Here is an 18,346-nt window from a genome sequence, read left to right on the forward strand (position 1 = left end):
CTTAGTAGGAAAGATTCTGCTGAAACTCAAGCAAGATGGCGGAACCATGATTCTGATAGAGCCTTTCTGGCCCCGTCAGATCTGGTTCCCTCTTCTTCTGGACTTGTCCTCCGAAGAACCATGGAGATTGGAGTGTTTTCCAACCCTCATCACCCAGAATGAGGGGTCGCTTCTACATCCCAACCTCCAGTCTCTGGCTCTCACGGCCTGGATGTTGAGAACTTAGAAGTTGCCTCTTTAGGCCTTTCAGAGGGTGTTTTCCGAGTTTTGCTTGCTTCCAGGAAAGATTCCACGAAAAGGAGTTACTCTTTTAAATGGAGGAGGTTTGCCTTCTGGTGTGACAGCAAAGCCCTAGATCCTTTCTCTTGTCCTACAGGGATCCTGCTTGAGTACCTTCTGGACTTATCGAGTCTGGTCTTAAGACCAACTCTGTAAGAGTACATCTTAGTGCAATCAGTGCTTACCATCAATGTGTGGAAGGTCAGCCTATCTCTGGACAGCCTTTAGTTGTTCGCTTCATGAGAGGTTTGTTTTTGTCAAAGCCCCATGTCAAATCTCCACCAGTGTCATGGGATCTCAACGTCGTTCTCACCCAGCTGATGAAGCCTCCTTTTGAGCCACTGAATTCCTGCCATCTGAAGTACTTGACATGGAAGGTCATTTTCTTGGTGGCTGTTACTTCAGCTCGTAGGGTCAGTGAGCTCCAAGCCCTGGTAATGCATGCTCCTTATATAAAATGTCATCATAACAGACTAGTCATTGTAAGTTGCTGCCGAAGGTGGTGTCGGAGTTCCATCTGAACCAGTCAATTGTCTTGCCAACACTTTTTCCCCGTCTACATACCCACCCTGGTGAGGACAAGTTGCACATCTTGAATTGTAAGAGCATTGGCCTTTTACGTGGAGAAGACAAAGCACTATCGACAGTCCGCCCAGTTGTTTTTTTTTTTTTTATCCCAACAGGATGGGAGTTGCCATCGGGAAACACACCATATCCAGTTGGTTAGCAAATTGCATTTCCTTCACTTCTGCCCAAGCTGGGTTGTCTTTAGAGGACCATGTCATGGCTCATAATATTAGAGCCATGGCTGCATCAGAGGCTCACTTAAAGTCAGCCTCCATTGAAGAAATTTGCAAGGCTGCAACGTGGTCATGTGTCCACACATTCACATCTCACTACTGCCTTCAGCAGGATACCTGACGCGACAGTCGGTTTGGGCAGTCGGTGTTACAGAATCTGTTTGGGGTTTAGAATCCAACTCCACCCTCCTAGGTCCATTTCTGTTCTGTTCCAGCAATGGAAGGAGTGTTTGTCCTTCAGCTTCACAGGGGAGACTAGTATGGCTGTGGTTTGGGATACAGGTAAGGCTTTTATGTGGGCTATTTTACTTAAAGTGGGAGCCCAACAATGGAGGGCCTATACAAAAACTAGACTAGAGGCATTGTCCAGACTCACGCCTTCATGAGGCTACCCATGCCTCATAACTTTTTGCCCAAATGGTAAACTTAAAAGGCAGTTGGATATTCTGGACACGGGTAAATCAACTATTTGTTAAGACGAGTAAAACAAATTTTTGGAAGGGGTTAGCAAGGTAGGGAAGATCCTGATGAGGCAGCTCTGTTCACAACAGAATTCTAATTGGGTTAAAAAGATCATGGGGGCCAATGGGCAGAGTACATTTTCACACCAGGAAATAGCAGAGGAGTGTGGGGCATTTTATAAATTATTATACTTCTCTGAGTTGCAATGTTCTGATGCAGAAATATCAGCTTATGTGTGACAAGCAGCTTTCCTTGCTCTTCCAAACCATGATAGAAGTGCCCTTAACATGTCATCTCAGGAGATGATGCAGCCCTTCCAAAAGATAAGGGCTCGGAGCCTTGCTAATTTTATAAAATCCTGATAGCGGATATAGCTGTTCCACTGGCGGATACTCGACATCTTGCAAAGGGGTGCTATGCTTCCCTCAGTGTATTTGCTAATGTTGTGATCTACCTAAGTCAGGCAAGGACCTGACACTGTGTTTGAGCTATATGCCTATAGCACTTTTAAATATGGACATGAACATTTTTTCCAAAATTTTGGCCAGTAGGTTGGATGACTGCTTGTCCTGGGATATGTAGCATGGAATGTTGCCACAATTTGGGTTTCTGCCAGGTACTTGTGACCTGGCTTGGCCACTGTTGGAAACAGGATATTGGGCTAGATGAACCATTGGTCTGACCCAGTATGGCTGCTCTTATGTTCTTATGACATCCTGCCCAGGTTTATTCATTGGGATTAAATGGGGTTTAAGGGTAGGCAATTGGGAGATAATGTGATTGACTGTCTTCAGCGTGAAAGGGCACAAGGACTTTGTGTTGCTTTGGACGTAGAGAAGGCGTTGGATCGGGTGAAGTGGTGGTTTTTTATTTGAAGTGTTAGAGCAAATAGGGCTTGACGGATCTAATGGGCTTTGGGTTAAGACTCTATGCCAATCCCAAAAGTTCCATAGCAGTCAATGGAGTTTTATCTGAGGAATTTACAGTGGGGGAAATAAGTATTTGATCCCTTGCTGATTTTGTAAGTTTGCCCACTGACAAAGACATGAGCAGCCCATAATTGAAGGGTAGGTTATTGGTAACAGTGAGAGATAGCACATCACAAATTAAATCCGGAAAATCACATTATGGAAAGTATATGAATTTATTTGCATTCTGCAGAGGGAAATAAGTATTTGATCCCCCACCAACCAGTAAGAGATCTGGCCCATACAGACCAGGTAGATGCTCCAAATCAACTCGTTACCTGCATGACAGACAGCTGTCGGCAATGGTCACCTGTATGAAAGACACCTGTCCACAGACTCAGTGAATCAGTCAGACTCTAACCTCTACAAAATGGCCAAGAGCAAGGAGCTGTCTAAGGATGTCAGGGACAAGATCATACACCTGCACAAGGCTGGAATGGGCTACAAAACCATCAGTAAGACGCTGGGCGAGAAGGAGACAACTGTTGGTGCCATAGTAAGAAAATGGAAGAAGTACAAAATGACTGTCAATCGACAAAGATCTGGGGCTCCACGCAAAATCTCACCTCGTGGGGTATCCTTGATCATGAGGAAGGTTAGAAATCAGCCTACAACTACAAGGGGGGAACTTGTCAATGATCTCAAGGCAGCTGGGACCGCTGTCACCACGAAAACCATTGGTAACACATTACGACATAACGGATTGCAATCCTGCAGTGCCCGCAAGGTCCCCCTGCTCCGGAAGGCACATGTGACGGCCCGTCTGAAGTTTGCCAGTGAACACCTGGATGATGCCGAGAGTGATTGGGAGAAGGTGCTGTGGTCAGATGAGACAAAAATTGAGCTCTTTGGCATGAACTCAACTCGCCGTGTTTGGAGGAAGAGAAATGCTGCCTATGACCCAAAGAACACCGTCCCCACTGTCAAGCATGGAGGTGGAAATGTTATGTTTTGGGGGTGTTTCTCTGCTAAGGGCACAGGACTACTTCACCGCATCAATGGGAGAATGGATGGGGCCATGTACCGTACAATTCTGAGTGACAACCTCCTTCCCTCCGCCAGGGCCTTAAAAATGGGTCGTGGCTGGGTCTTCCAGCACGACAATGACCCAAAACATACAGCCAAGGCAACAAAGGAGTGGCTCAGGAAGAAGCACATTAGGGTCATGGAGTGGCCTAGCCAGTCACCAGACCTTAATCCCATTGAAAACTTATGGAGGGAGCTGAAGCTGCGAGTTGCCAAGCGACAGCCCAGAACTCTTAATGATTTAGAGATGATCTGCAAAGAGGAGTGGACCAAAATTCCTCCTGACATGTGTGCAAACCTCATCATCAACTACAGAAGACGTCTGACCGCTGTGCTTGCCAACAAGGGTTTTGCCACCAAGTATTAGGTCTTGTTTGCCAGAGGGATTAAATACTTATTTCCCTCTGCAGAATGCAAATAAATTCATATACTTTCCACAATGTGATTTTCCGGATTTAATTTGTGATGTGCTATCTCTCACTGTTACCAATAACCTACCCTTCAATTATGGGCTGCTCATGTCTTTGTCAGTGGGCAAACTTACAAAATCAGCAAGGGATCAAATACTTATTTCCCCCACTGTACTTTATGCAGGGGGTCAAGGCAGGGTTGACCTATGTCTCCCCCTCTCTTTGCCCTCACTTTGAAACCTTTGGCTGGAATGATCCGAGCCAATCCTGTTAGCCAACTAATATCAATTGTCGGGAAGGATAACAAGTTGACACGATGTTTATGAAAAACACAATCCACTTGCTTCCCCATTTGCTGGCAGAGCTGGACCACTTTGGTGTTTTCTCTGGATTTAACGTGAATATTGATAAAACAGAGGCATTAGATTTTAATCTGATATCACAGGAGTGCACAGCTGTTCCTTTTAAAATAGCGACTAAAGGGGTGAGATATTTTGGGGTCATCATCACAGACAAACTTGACACTATATGCACTGAACTATGAGAAGCTTCCTGGCCAGGTTCATTCCCTTCTAAAACAGTGGGATTCCTTATATTTAACATGGGGGTTGCTTTTAAATCCAGGTTTTGAGTTTGGGATCGTATATTTCAACAGTTTCTATGGGGAGTAGGAAACCCAAGGTTCAACTTCAGGGTCTTACTCTGCCAAAGATGAGGGAGAGCATTGGATTTCCTGACCTGCGGCAATATTATCATGTAGCGGTACTTAAGGTCGCTCAGAGAATTTTATGAGGAAAATTTCAGGTACACTGAGTCCATCATGAAAATGCTTTTTTGCATCCCGTTTCTATCTTTGAGTGCCCTGGGGGGAGGGGAGTCACCTTATCAGCTAAGGTGCTTTCTTATCTATTCCTTGATCCCTTATACAGTTTGGGTGGAGACCAAAGCATTGATGAATGTGCAGGGGGTTTTGTTTCCAGGTAGTATATTGCATCACTTTCAATCTTATTCTACCCCTTATTTTAAAACTCTGAGTTAGGCTATTAAAAATTGGCTGGTCTTTGTCTGGATCTTTTTCACCAAGGGTCCCTGATATCTTATGCTGAATTGCAGGAACTATACCATATGAAAATTCTGTTTTTTCAATTCTTTCAATTGTGGGATTTATTAGTGGAGGCAGATGCTAAACTCAACTTGCACAGGCCCCTCCTCTAATGTAGAGATGGTTTTATTCAAAGGATCTTCCACAAAAGGGGTTCTCTCCAAGGTGTATGGATCATGGAGGGATTTAGGGTCAGTGGCTGTGTTTCCCCAACAGCAGGCTTGGGAGGGTTGTTTGGGGATGGGTTTGAGGGAGGAGACATGGGCAAAAGTGTATACCTATGTATATAAATGCTCTCTTATTATGAACTATCAACAGCAGCAATTCTGGTTGGTTCATCATTTGTATTGAACTCCAGTTAAGTCTGCGTATGTGTCTGGTTCACATGAGGTGCCTTTTTGGCATCGCTGTGGCCAGAGGGGACCCTATGATTGTTTGTGGTAGGACTGTCCAATTATTAAGTCATTTTGGAAAGTGGTGTGGAACTGTATTTGTCAATGGACATGTGAAAACTGGGGACATGACTGTACTTTTTATTAAGTGTTCTCCCTGGTGACTTGGATACTTGGGATAAACATTCGCTGGCGGTCACTCTAACACTGGGCTACCAAGATGACAGTGGCTTGTTTCTAGAAGCATGCTCAAGGCCCTTCTAGGGTGGGCTGGTTGGAAATCTGCAATGAGCTCTGTCACTTTGAGAGGATTACCTTTATTCTTAGATGGTGTACCCCTCTTTTTTATGCTAAATGGGCACCGTATCTGGGGAGAGTGATTTGACACACTTTCTTTGTTTCCTACTGTTCTATGGTTTGTGCTGGGTTGTCCTGCTGCTCTTCATTGAGCCAAAAGTGGGTGGAGAAGTTGGGGGGGGGGGGCAGTTAAAAACTAAAACTGTTATGTTTTGTTGTTTATTCTATATACTGTTCGCTGCTATTGATATTGTGCTTTGTTCATTCACCAATAAAATATATATAAATTTGCAGCAGAGCTAAGAATGGGGAGAGTAACAGTTATTGACTGGAAATGGCAATGCAGTGCGCTGAAGAAATGGGGCTCAAATCGTGCCTCTACTTTTTCATTGAACACTAGAAAAACTGTGGAAAAAATGCAACTATGAGAAGGTGAGCGAAGCATTATTCCTGTGGTTCGCACAGCAAAGAGCATACCTATGTCAGGACCCATATTGCAAGACAAAACTGATTTTTGAAAGGAATTCAATGAAGGTGACCCTGATTTCACTGCTAGTATTGGGTGGCTTGATCATTGAAAGAAAAGATATGGAATAAGACAGCTCTACATTGCTGGGGAAAAGCTGCCAGCTGATTATGAGGAATTTGCCACATTCAAAGTGAAATTTCAGTGTCTTGTTTAAAAGGAAGGCCTGTCGAAGGACCAGATATACAACTGTGTTGAAACCAGGTTACATTTTAAAATGTTGTCATCAAGAACTTTTGCATCACAGCTCGAAGCCTCTACTCCAGGTTATAAAGAGAGTAAAGAAAGAGTGACTATTCTAGCCTGCAGCAATGCAGCTGGTAAACATAAATTATCACTGACTCCTAGGGCCTTTAAAAATATGGCTCCTGCTGTACTTCGGTGTTCTATAGGAGCCAGAGGAATGTCTGGATAGACAGACATTTTCCCTTAACTGGTTGAAACAAGGAATTTGTTCCATCAGTAGAAAACTTCTTGAAAATGATAAACCTTCTTAGGAAAGCAATCGTCTTGGATAATGTGCCATGTCATCCTGACGAGGACGAACTGAGAAGTGCTGACATTAGAGTGCTTTTTCTACCTCCCAATGTTACATCATTTGCGTTGGCCAATGGACCAGGGTGTACTGGAAACCTAAAAGAAAACATATCGCTGTAAGCTGCTTACAATACTTGTTTGTGCACTGGATGAAAGGAAAGGAATGATTGAAGTTTTAAGGAAAGTGATTATCAAAGATGTTATTTACTGGATCACTCAGTCATTGGATGAAATCGAACCTCCAACCCTAGAAAAATCATGGAGAAGTTAATTCCTGAGAATGAAAATGAACAAGGACATGATACTGAATACAGGGAAACTGAGGAAGATCTCCTTCCTTTGTTATAGGAAATACCGGGTTGTGAGAGTTCTTGTGATGGTGACATACAAAAATGGATGCAGGCAAACGAGCAAGAAGAGCTAACTGACAATGATGTGATTGCTCTGGTGAATGGGAATGGAAATGATGGTGATGACACAGCGAGTGTAAAAGTCAGTCATAATGAAGGGGTCAAGGCAGTTGAGGTTGCACTGGCATATACGGAACAACAAGAGGAATCAACTGCCACTGATATAATGTGAACTTGCAGTGAGGAAGAACAGTAAAATGGGAAATCAAACATTAATCCCCAAATTTTACAAAACACTTTTACAATTAATGTGCACCAGTTGCATTGCTACTATGTAATACAGTACTCTTTACAATTGTGGTTTTACAGTATTGGTCTTTACAGTAGTATAGTACTGTAGTTTATTTCTATGAAAACAAGCACAAGTACAGTAATTATGTTTTAGTGCTCCAACTGTGCTGCAGAGTGTGCTGTAGTGTTTTTAATAAACCATTTTTGAAAATCGGAAACTCTTTGTTTATGCATTGTTTGAGGGGTTACCATTGTTTTCCCTATTATCCGACTTTTCACTTTTCCGACAATGGGTCGGTCCCATTTATGTCAGATAATCGAGACTGCACTGTGGCATGTGTAACTGGGAAATATGCCTGTGTCCTGCACATGCTATGCCCATGTGTATGCCTTATTAACATTAGCACTTACACATGAGCCTTTATAGAATAATGGTTAAGGTGTTTGACGTGCATAAGGGCGTGCCTAACCTCATGCATCTAGTTAAAGAATTGCCTTAATAGATTCAGTGCATGCCAGTCTATCCCATACATATTAATTGTGGATATCCTGAAACTGAGAGGCTGGATATCTCCAGGATAGGTTTGGGAACCACTGTTTTACTGTACATATGAGGAAATTAAAGTTCACAGCAACATCAAAAATTGAACATGTATGTGAATTTTGAGCTTTCAAATATAAACAATAATAATCTAGTATGTTAGCAACAGTTCTAACATATTTTGATGCCCAAACCTTTTCCTTATATCTTTGTTATTCCCTTCCAAGCTACATTGACAGACAACTAAGATTACATCCCCTACATCCCCTATAATCCAATGTCCCATTCAACCAGCCTCATAACCATAGCTTTTCTTTACTGGTAGCCACAATTCGTCCAAGGCAAGTACTTGAAGCCTCAGCTATACAGATCTCAAGTCTCCAGCTGGGTAGAGGCATGCAGTGCTAAGGTCCCCAGTGCTCTTCTCTCTAGTAGAACGTTCTCACCTCAGAGACTTGAGCAATATCTTCACAATTCCTCTATATAGCACTGGCTTCCCTCAGCTTCTTACTGTTTTGTACTCTTCATTTCTCTCATACAGTGTTCAGCATTGACCAAACTTTCATATGCTGGAGATGAAATGTACTTATTTGGGTTCACTGAAACTTCAGCAGTGCCTCTGAGCCATTGAACCTGCCTGCATCCAGTGTTTTCTAATCAAACCTAAAGCCTTTTCCTTATCAAAACTATTTTCATTTTCCAGAACGCCTATGCTGATAGGTTCATCAGAGCAGTTGCTGGGCCGAAAAGATAGTCAGAGAGAATCGATGATGCTACTAGATGCTAAAGAACTGCTGAAATACTTCACATCACAAGGTTTACCAGTTGGAGAGCTCCAACCATTGCAAATTCAAAGAGGGTAAGACCTCAGCAAATGTTCAGGCTCATGATTTTGGCATTCATATCTGAGGAAATTAAACAAATGCTAAATATTGTGAAAAGACCACATAATTTGTTGTATAGAAGCTATGTTAAAAGGCTGCATCAGGGAGGTTTAAGATTCACTGATGTATTGGTCAGACTGACTGAGTAGTATGCTTTAATTGTTTTACAAGTTACAGTTGAGTAGCTTCACTTTGTTGTCAAGTAGCCCCACTACTGTTACTCCTTTATTGTGTCCTGTTCCCCCCCCCCCCCACACACACACTTTTATTTTCTTTATTCAAAGATAACTGCAAACTCATCACTAGACATCCATAGAACTACATAACACTATAGGCTCATTTTCAAAGCACTTAGACTTACAGAGTTCCATAGATTGGTATGGAACTTTGTAAGTAACATAGTAACATAGGGGATGACGGCAGAAAAAGACCTGCACGGTCCATCCAGTCTGCCCAACAAGATAAACTTCATATGTGCTACTTTTTGTGCATACCTTACCTTGATTTCTATCTGCCATTTTCAGTCTAAGTGCTTTGAAAATACTCCTTCATATATCATACCATCACTCTTTGGAATAATGCTATTACAGACCCTCATGATGCCAACCTACTGTGTCCCTCCCCCCCCCCCCCCCTTGTCAGTTGAAGATACAACAGTAATTGTCTATAAATAGAATGACCCCTGGTAGTCACATTAATGTCCATTAACTCCCTCCCAAAAGAAACAAAAAAGGCTAATATCTGCTTACAGATAAAGTAATAGAACATACAAAGCAAATCAATGATAAAACGGGGAAAAGTGGTTTATTGGAACAGTTACCTGACATGGGTGGCCACATTTTCACCCACAGGCTGCATCAGGGGTAACATTAAAAGGGGATACTGACAAACTTTCCCTGGTAGTATGAAAAATATATCCAAAACAGCAAACCCCGTCTGAACAGAAGTGTGGTTTGCTGTTTTGGATATATTTTGAACTATTAGGGGAAGTTTGTCCATATTCCCTTTTAGTGTTACATCTGATGCAGCTTGTGGATGAAAAATGACCACGTCGGGTAATTGTTCCAGTAAACCACTTTTTCTCTGTGTTATTGTTGATCAGCAGCTCTTTCCCTCCATTGGATAAACAGGTCCCAGATTTTTGCAAAACTCCTCAAATCTGTTCCATCATAAAACAGTCAATTTAGACATATGATAGGCCAAGTCCATTTTTATCAAGAGCTGGTGGTGGTTTGGTATTACAGCTTGCTTCCATGTTGCTACTAAAACTTTCCTGACAATATTTGTGATCAATTTGTGGTGTTTACCTGGCAGAGCTGGAGGCTTAGTATTCAATAAGCAGAAAACAACATGGCAGGCGGTTCACCAAATCCAGTGTGGAAGATGAAAACAAAAGCAGACCTTGTGGAAAACACGATCTTTATTAGTTAACTAAAAGGTCCCAGAAGCTTCAACATAAAATGCCCAACATGGCCATGTTTCGCCAGAATTACAGGCTGTGTTAGGGGCAGTAGTAACTGCAAATACAAAATTAAAAAGAACATTCAGATTTAAATCATAGAAACAAATGAAAAACATAAACAGGAATGGCTTGATTTGAATGGTTTCGACTTTTAAAACTCACCATTTTGGCTATCCGGAATATCTAGCTAATCTCACTATACCTTATACTCCCATCTGTATTCTGTGTTCCTTGAATGACTATCGTCTTGTCCTTCCTGGACCGAGACTAGCCCACTATGAGTCAACTAGACGTAGTGCTTTTTTCTTTCTTGCATCATATATCTGGAATGTTCTACCACTGTGTGTTCATAGTATTATTGAGTTTAAAAGCTTTAAAGACAAAAATTGAAAACTTAGTTATTCCAGTAGGCCTATGGGAGTTCCAACTGTTTAGGTTGTCATGTCATTAATTTATGAACGTAACATTAATATCCTTTTATATGTTGTCCTTTTTCTTTGTCTTTCAGTGTTTGTGTTTTTCCTGTCAGATAATGGAGTTCCTTTCCTTTCCTTGATATTGTAGTGTGTACACCGCTTTGTTCTGCCTGTCAGCAAGAGTGGTCTAGCAAACTTTTAATAAATTATAAACTCTCTAATCAAGAAAGCTGAGGAAAGTGGATTTCTGACAACTGACGAGCTTGAATTTCAAGTTAAGAATCCTGTTACAATATATATCCTCCCAAAAATACATACATCTCTTAACTAATCTAGGCAGACCAATTGTGGCAGCAATTGGATCGATTTTAGAACCTTCGTCTATATTTGTTGACAGATTTTTGAGACCCATGGTCCCAAAAATTTCCTCCTACACCAGAGACTCTGCTACATTAATACACTAAAAGAAGTACAAGTGGCGGGTGAAATATTTCTAGTAATATTGAACATAGTCGTTGTACACAAACATCCCGCAGGATGAAGCCATTGAAGTGATTAGAGAGGCATTGAGTATTGAACGCTTTTGTCATTGAATTCCAACTGAATTTATAGTTGAATTGGCAGCCATAGCCCTAAAGAAAAGCTTTTCTTGTTTTGATGGTACTTTCTACGAAGAAGTGAAAGGCACCACCATGGGGGCAGCTGTGGCCCCTTCAGTGGCAAATCTCTATATTGTAGCATTTGAAGAAAGATTTTTCAAACAAACTATGGAATGAACAAATTGTGTTATGATGACATCATCATGATCTGGAAAGGATCAGAGGAGGAACTCCAAGATTTTCATAAAACATTGAATGAATTTAATGTAAACTTAAAATTTCAGTTGGTTTTTTTTTTTTGTATAGAAAATGTATCCCCTTTTTAGACATCTGCATTATATATGAAGATAGGACCTTCCACAGTGATTTTTTTTTTACAGAAATCCAACAGATGTCAACAATTGTTTAGATTTTAAGAGTTGTCATAATCATACACTGAAAACAAATCTACCATACAGCCAATTTTTAGATGCAAACGTTTGGGTTCAGAGGACTCCTTTTTTGAAAAAACAGGCAAATGAGATGACACAAAGATTCCAGTCTAAAGGATAACCTTTTGAAGCTATTGCTAAAGGGTACAATAGTGCTGCAGCCCCCGCTGACAGATGTGCTACTATGGCCAAGAAAAAGAGAAGCAAATAATAACATTGTGTGTGCACTTTCATTCACATATCTATCGGGATATCATCAGGATTTTGTGTAAACATTGGCATATATCATTCAAGGGATAACCATTTCCAAAATAGAGACATCATGATTGCCTTTAAGAAAGGATAGAATCTGAAAGATGTTCTTGTCCATTCAGCACTTCAAGGACACACTAACCCATGTAGTCAAAGACATATGGGACATTACAAATATAGATCATGCTCTGTGTGCAGAGTCAATATCAACTTAAGACTTTCATTCTATGACTGGTGACAGATTTGAACTAAGAAGCTTCACTAATTGTAAAAACTCAGGTGTTATCTGTATTGCAAAATGCCCACGTGGATTGCTTTACATAGAGAAAACTATAAACCACTTTTAGAACACAAGAGTGCAGTTTAAAGAAAAGTACTGGAGAAACTGCTAGTACAGTGCTCCATAGAGAAGAATCACGTGTTCGAAGATTACTGTTTTTTTGTTCTCAGCATGCCACGTCCCTCATAGCAAGGGGGGGATATGGACAAATTTTTATTTACAGACTGAGCAAAGATTTATATACAAGTTCAATACAGTAACACCCCATGGTTTGAACCAAGAACTTGATTGATTTCTCAGTGTTCCTGTATGTTTATGATCTGTGTATGTTTACACCTTTTGATATTGATTGTACTTTATCAAAGTATCAGATTGCTGTGGATATTTTGGTTATATTTCTGTTTTTGCATTTTCACATTGTTTCTTATAGTGTATTATTTCTAGACTGATCCTTATATGTTTTTAATGAGATGGCTCACGCATGTTTTTATTGCAATTTTTTGGATTTGTATTTTCACTTTTATGGGCTGGTAGGATCCATAATAAGTTGTTTAAATCTCTTTTCAGTAGCTTTAGTATCTTTGAAGATGTTTTTAAGATGATGTTTGCGTTTTTTAAAGGATTGTTTTATATTCTGAGATTTCTTCTGTGGTTGGAATGCATTGATGATGTTATTGAAATGCATTGAGATCACTGGAACTCATAGGATTCCTTCCAATGCATTCCATCACATTGGTTCTAAAGACATTTTTGATATTTTTTTTTTCAGAGCGATTTTAATGGTTATGGATCCTAGAACATCTCAGGATGTTCATTTTATATAAAGGTGGAATTGCCATTGCTATTATCGTTTGGTATTTAGAGTTCCACCTGTTTTGTTTTTGGTAATTGAAATTTCACATTATTAATATTGTGTTGACTTACTGGCCAAGGCAGATCTGTTTCCCTCTTATGGAGTTACCCTCCAAAGATTTGTGGAAATCGGACTGTTTTCCAACCCTCATTATACAGAAAGAGGGGTCTCTTCTGCATCCCAGCTTCCAATCCATGGCCCTCACAGCTTGGATGTTGCAAGCATAGGATTTGAAACAGTGGATTTGCCAGAGGGTGTTTCCTGCTTCTTTCTGGCTTCCAGGAAAGACTCCACTAAGAGGTGTTACTCATTAAGTGAAGGGGGTTTGTTGTCTGGTGTGAGGGCAAGGCCTTGGATCCCCCTCACTTGTCCTACACAAAAACTGCTTGAATACTTCCTGCATCTCTCCTATTCTGGTTTGAAAACCAACTCTGTAAGGGTTCATCTTTGTGCAGTTAGTTCTTATCACTGTGTGGGAGACAAGCCCCTCTTTGTACAGCGTCTAGTTGTTCACTTCATGCAAAGTTTGTTAATAACCTCCAACTGTGTCTTGAGAGGACCCAAAGGTCCAATCTACAATTAAACAATCTCTAACCTCCATTTCAATCTTGCTTACAGTGGCTGATGAGTCGTCTTAAATTTCATTGCCCCTGCCGGACCTGCCTCAATACTTTCTACAAAGAATGTTCAACGTATTGTTAAAAGGATATTGCAACAATATGCCAGGCATTGCTTATCGTGATTATCATGATCATCTGTACCTCCAGTGGCTGTGCACATAGATCACTCTCAGGATCTAGTAGTTTCAGGACTGAGTTGCAAGAGGACCATTCCTTGCTAGTTTCTTCTCAGCTCATGCCCAGACTGTTCTGAAATATTATCTAAATCCACAGTTGTAGGCCGATAAATTCTTCTCTGAATGAAATGACCCATCTCAACTTCTTACAAGAAACACATCACCGTATGAAGCTATCTCATAATCAAGACTCGTGTTCCCTAGTTGCTTTCTTGAGACTGGCACCTGTAATGCCAGACATTCCAGTGGAAGCAAGAAGACTTTCTACAAAAAGATCCTATGCCTTCCCTATCTCAGACAGCCTGAAAATTCTTGGCGTTACAATCGACTGCAACCTTACACTAGAGAACCAAGTGAAATCTACAACAAAGAAAATGTTCCACTCAATGTGGAAACTCAAACGCGTGAAACCGTTCTTCCCGAGGGAAACATTTTGCAACTTGATACAATCAATGGTACTAAGCCATGTAGACTACTGCAACTGAATTTATGCGGGATGCAAAGAACAAATTATAAAGAAACTTCAGACCGCTCAAAACACGGCAGCCAGGCTTATATTTGGAAAAATGCGATTCGAAAGCGCCAAACCCCTCCGAGAAAAATTGCACTGGCTCCCAATCAAAGAACGTATTGCTTTCAAAATCTGCACCCTGGTTTATAAAATTATGTACGGCGAAGCCCCGGGATAAATGGCAGATCTCATAGACCTACCAACCAGGAACAGAACGGGATCAACACAAACATACCTAAATCTCCACTACCCAAGCTGCAAAGGACTCAAATACAAATCAACCTATGCATCCAGCTTTTCCTACATAAGCACAAAACTATGGAATGCATTACCAAAAGCCATGAAAACAACTTATGATTACCTAAACTTCCGGAAATCATTAAAAACTAACCTGTTAAAAAAGGCATACCCTACCGACCAAACTAAAATGCCTGTACCCTGCAACACAATGAAACCAAAGCTCATAAGTACATAAGTAGTGCCATACTGGGAAAGACCAAAGGTCCATCTAGCCCAGCATCCTGTCACCGACAGTGGCCAATCCAGGTCAAGGGCACCTGGCACGCTCCCCAAACGTAAAAACATTCCAGACAAGTTATACCTAAAAATGCGGAATTTTTCCAAGTCCATTTAATAGCGGTCTATGGACTTGTCCTTTAGGAATCTATCTAACCCCTTTTTAAACTCCGTCAAGCTAACCGCCCGTACCACGTTCTCCGGCAACGAATTCCAGAGTCTAATTACACGTTGGGTGAAGAAAAATTTTCTCCGATTCGTTTTAAATTTACCACACTGTAGCTTCAACTCATGCCCTCTAGTCCTAGTATTTTTGGATAGCGTGAACAGTCGCTTCACATCCACCCGATCCATTCCACTCATTATTTTATACACTTCTATCATATCTCCCCTCAGCCGTCTCTTCTCCAAGCTGAAAAGCCCTAGCCTTCTCAGCCTCTCTTCGTAGGAAAGTCGTCCCATCCCCACTATCATTTTCGTCGCCCTTCGCTGTACCTTTTCCAATTCTACTATATCTTTTTTGAGATACGGAGACCAGTACTGAACACAATACTCCAGGTGCGGTCGCACCATGGAGCGATACAACGGCATTATAACATCCGCACACCTGGACTCCATACCCTTCCTAATAACACCCAACATTCTATTCGCTTTCCTAGCCGCAGCAGCACACTGAGCAGAAGGTTTCAGCGTATCATCGACGACGACACCCAGATCCCTTTCTTGATCCGTAACTCCTAACGCGGAACCTTGCAAGACGTAGCTATAATTCGGGTTCCTCTTACCCACATGCATCACTTTGCACTTGTCAACATTGAACTTCATCTGCCACTTGCACGCCCATTCTCCCAGTCTCGCAAGGTCCTCCTGTAATCGTTCACATTCCTCCTGCGACTTGACGACCCTGAATAATTTTGTGTCATCGGCGAATTTAATTACCTCACTAGTTATTCCCGTCTCTAGGTCATTTATAAATACATTAAAAAGCAACGGACCCAGCACAGACCCCTGCGGGACCCCACTAACTACCCTCCTCCACTGAGAATACTGGCCACGCAATCCTACTCTCTGCTTCCTATCTTTCAACCAGTTCTTAATCCATAATAATACCCTACCTCCGATTCCATGACTCTGCAATTTCTTCAGGAGTCTTTCGTGCGGCACTTTGTCAAACGCCTTCTGAAAATCCAGATATACAATATCAACCGGCTCCCCATTGTCCACATGTTTGCTTACCCCCTCAAAAAAATGCATTAGATTGGTGAGGCAAGACTTCCCTTCACTAAATCCGTGCTGACTTTGTCTCATCAGTCCATGTTTTTGTATATGCTCTGCAATTTTATTCTTAATAATAGCCTCCACCATCTTGCCCGGCACCGACGTCAGACTCACCGGTCTATAATTTCCCGGATCTCCTCTGGAACCCTTCTTAAAAATCGGAGTAACATTGGCTACCCTCCAGTCTTCCGGTACTACACTCGATTTTAGGGACAGATTGCATATTTCTAACAGTAGCTCCGCAAGTTCATTTTTTAGTTCTATTAATACTCTGGGATGAATACCATCAGGTCCCGGTGATTTACTACTCTTCAGCTTGCTGAACTGACCCATTACATCCTCCAAGGTTACAGAGAATTTGTTTAGTTTCTCCGACTCCCCCGCTTCAAATATTCTTTCCGGCACCGGTGTCCCCCCCAAATCCTCCTCGGTGAAGACCGAAGCAAAGAATTCATTTAATTTCTCCGCTACGGCTTTGTCCTCCTTGATCGCCCCTTTAACACCATTTTCGTCCAGCGGCCCAACCGACTCTTTGGCCGGTTTCCTGCTTTTAATGTATCTAAAAAAATTTTTACTATGTATTTTTGCTTCCAACGCTAATTTCTTCTCAAAGTCCTTTTTTGCCCTCCTTATCTCCGCTTTGCATTTGGCTTGGCATTCCTTATGATCTATCCTGTTACTTTCAGTTGGTTCTCTTCTCCACTTTCTGAAGGATTGTTTTTTGGCTCTAATGATTTCCTTTATCTTACTGTTTAGCCACGCCGGCTGACGTTTAGTCTTTTTTCCCTTTTTTCTAATACGTGGAGCTCTTCCTCTCTATGATTCTCTTCCTCGCTACGATTTTTTTTTTTTTTTCAAACAATTTTTTTTATATTTTACAAGTTATACAAGGTTCACTTGCAAGTTGTAACATAGAGAAATAAAGTAAAATAGCAAAATTTAAGTACATCAAAAAGTATGTATCTCTTATTTAGAACCAATATAATAAGAAAATATATAAGGGGGCGTCTACAAAATGTAAGGAGAACCTAAGAAGCAAAATAAGATATATATCCAGTAACTGGCCTGACCGAGTTCTCTCCATTTTTCATAGTCCAAATTCTCTCAAACCTTGGGTCCACTGGGTGCTCTTCTTAATTCTAAGAATGATTTAAGTTGTTCTGGTTCCCAAAAAACATATTTATTATCCAGATATCTTATTATACATTTACAAGGAAATGATAGTAAAAAGTTAGCTCCTATCGAATTTGTTTCTTCTCTAAGAGCTAGACACTTCCGCCTTCTATCCTGTGTAGGTTTTGTAACGTCTGGATAAATCCAAATTCTGTGTCCACAGAAAGTTTTTGTAGAATTCTTAAAGTACAACTTTAGCACAGAATTTAAGTCCTGTACGAATACGAAGGAGACCATCAATGTACGTCTTAAAGTTACTTCACTTAACGATTCTTCTAGCAAAGCAGAAATATAATTTAGATCTTGTTCAGTTTGTTGGTTTTGTATCTCATTCCCGAGGACCCCTTGCTCTTCACGATTTCGATTAGGTAAAGGTAAATAGTAAATTTTGTTTAAAGGGGGAATAGCTTCGTCAGGAAAATGTAAAATCTCCAACAAATATTTTTTAAAGAGATCCGTCGAGTTAATGCCCATGGTCATTGGGAAATTTAAAATCCTTAAATTTAAACGTCGTTTGTAATTCTCAATTTGATCCTGTTTGCGACGCATCATAGTCACATCAGTTATAATAGTATTACTAGAGGAATTTAAAGTTTTTACTTCTAATTGTAGTTGTGTAACTTAATGTGTTGTTTCTTTTTTTTTATTTCTTCAATCGATGTCGTCAAGGTATCAACTTTATTGACCAGATGAGTCATTTCTTGAGCAGAAGTAGTAACCACTGTAGTTAGATGTTGCAGGGCTCCCCAAATGGACTCTCTCTACGATTCTCATTCTCTGTGTCTGTACACACAAACCTTATTCTACCACAACATTACTGTATTGTTCATACCGGAATTGGCGAACGTCTTTACGGTACTATGTAAGCCACATTGAGCCTGCAAATAGGTGGGAAAATGTGGGATACAAATGTA

The 18,346-nt window shown here is 41.0% G+C and overlaps 1 protein-coding gene across 2 annotated transcripts in view; it reads left to right on the plus strand.

Annotated features, from left to right (window-relative positions):
* Positions 1-18,346, plus strand: part of MTBP (MDM2 binding protein) — a 177,210-nt gene that overhangs the window by 107,856 nt on the left and 51,008 nt on the right. Inside the window, exon 16 of one of the 2 annotated variants that reach the window (XM_030218586.1) lies at positions 8,685-8,840. The exons of the other annotated variant lie outside the window; for it this stretch is intronic. Coding sequence (XP_030074446.1) covers positions 8,685-8,840 — 156 coding nt within the window. The remainder of the gene's footprint in view (positions 1-8,684; positions 8,841-18,346) is intronic. 2 annotated transcript variants of the gene reach the window in all.

The sequence above is a fragment of the Microcaecilia unicolor genome, chromosome 1, assembly GCF_901765095.1.
Source record: "Microcaecilia unicolor chromosome 1, aMicUni1.1, whole genome shotgun sequence".
Classification (NCBI taxonomy): Eukaryota; Metazoa; Chordata; class Amphibia; order Gymnophiona; family Siphonopidae; genus Microcaecilia; species Microcaecilia unicolor.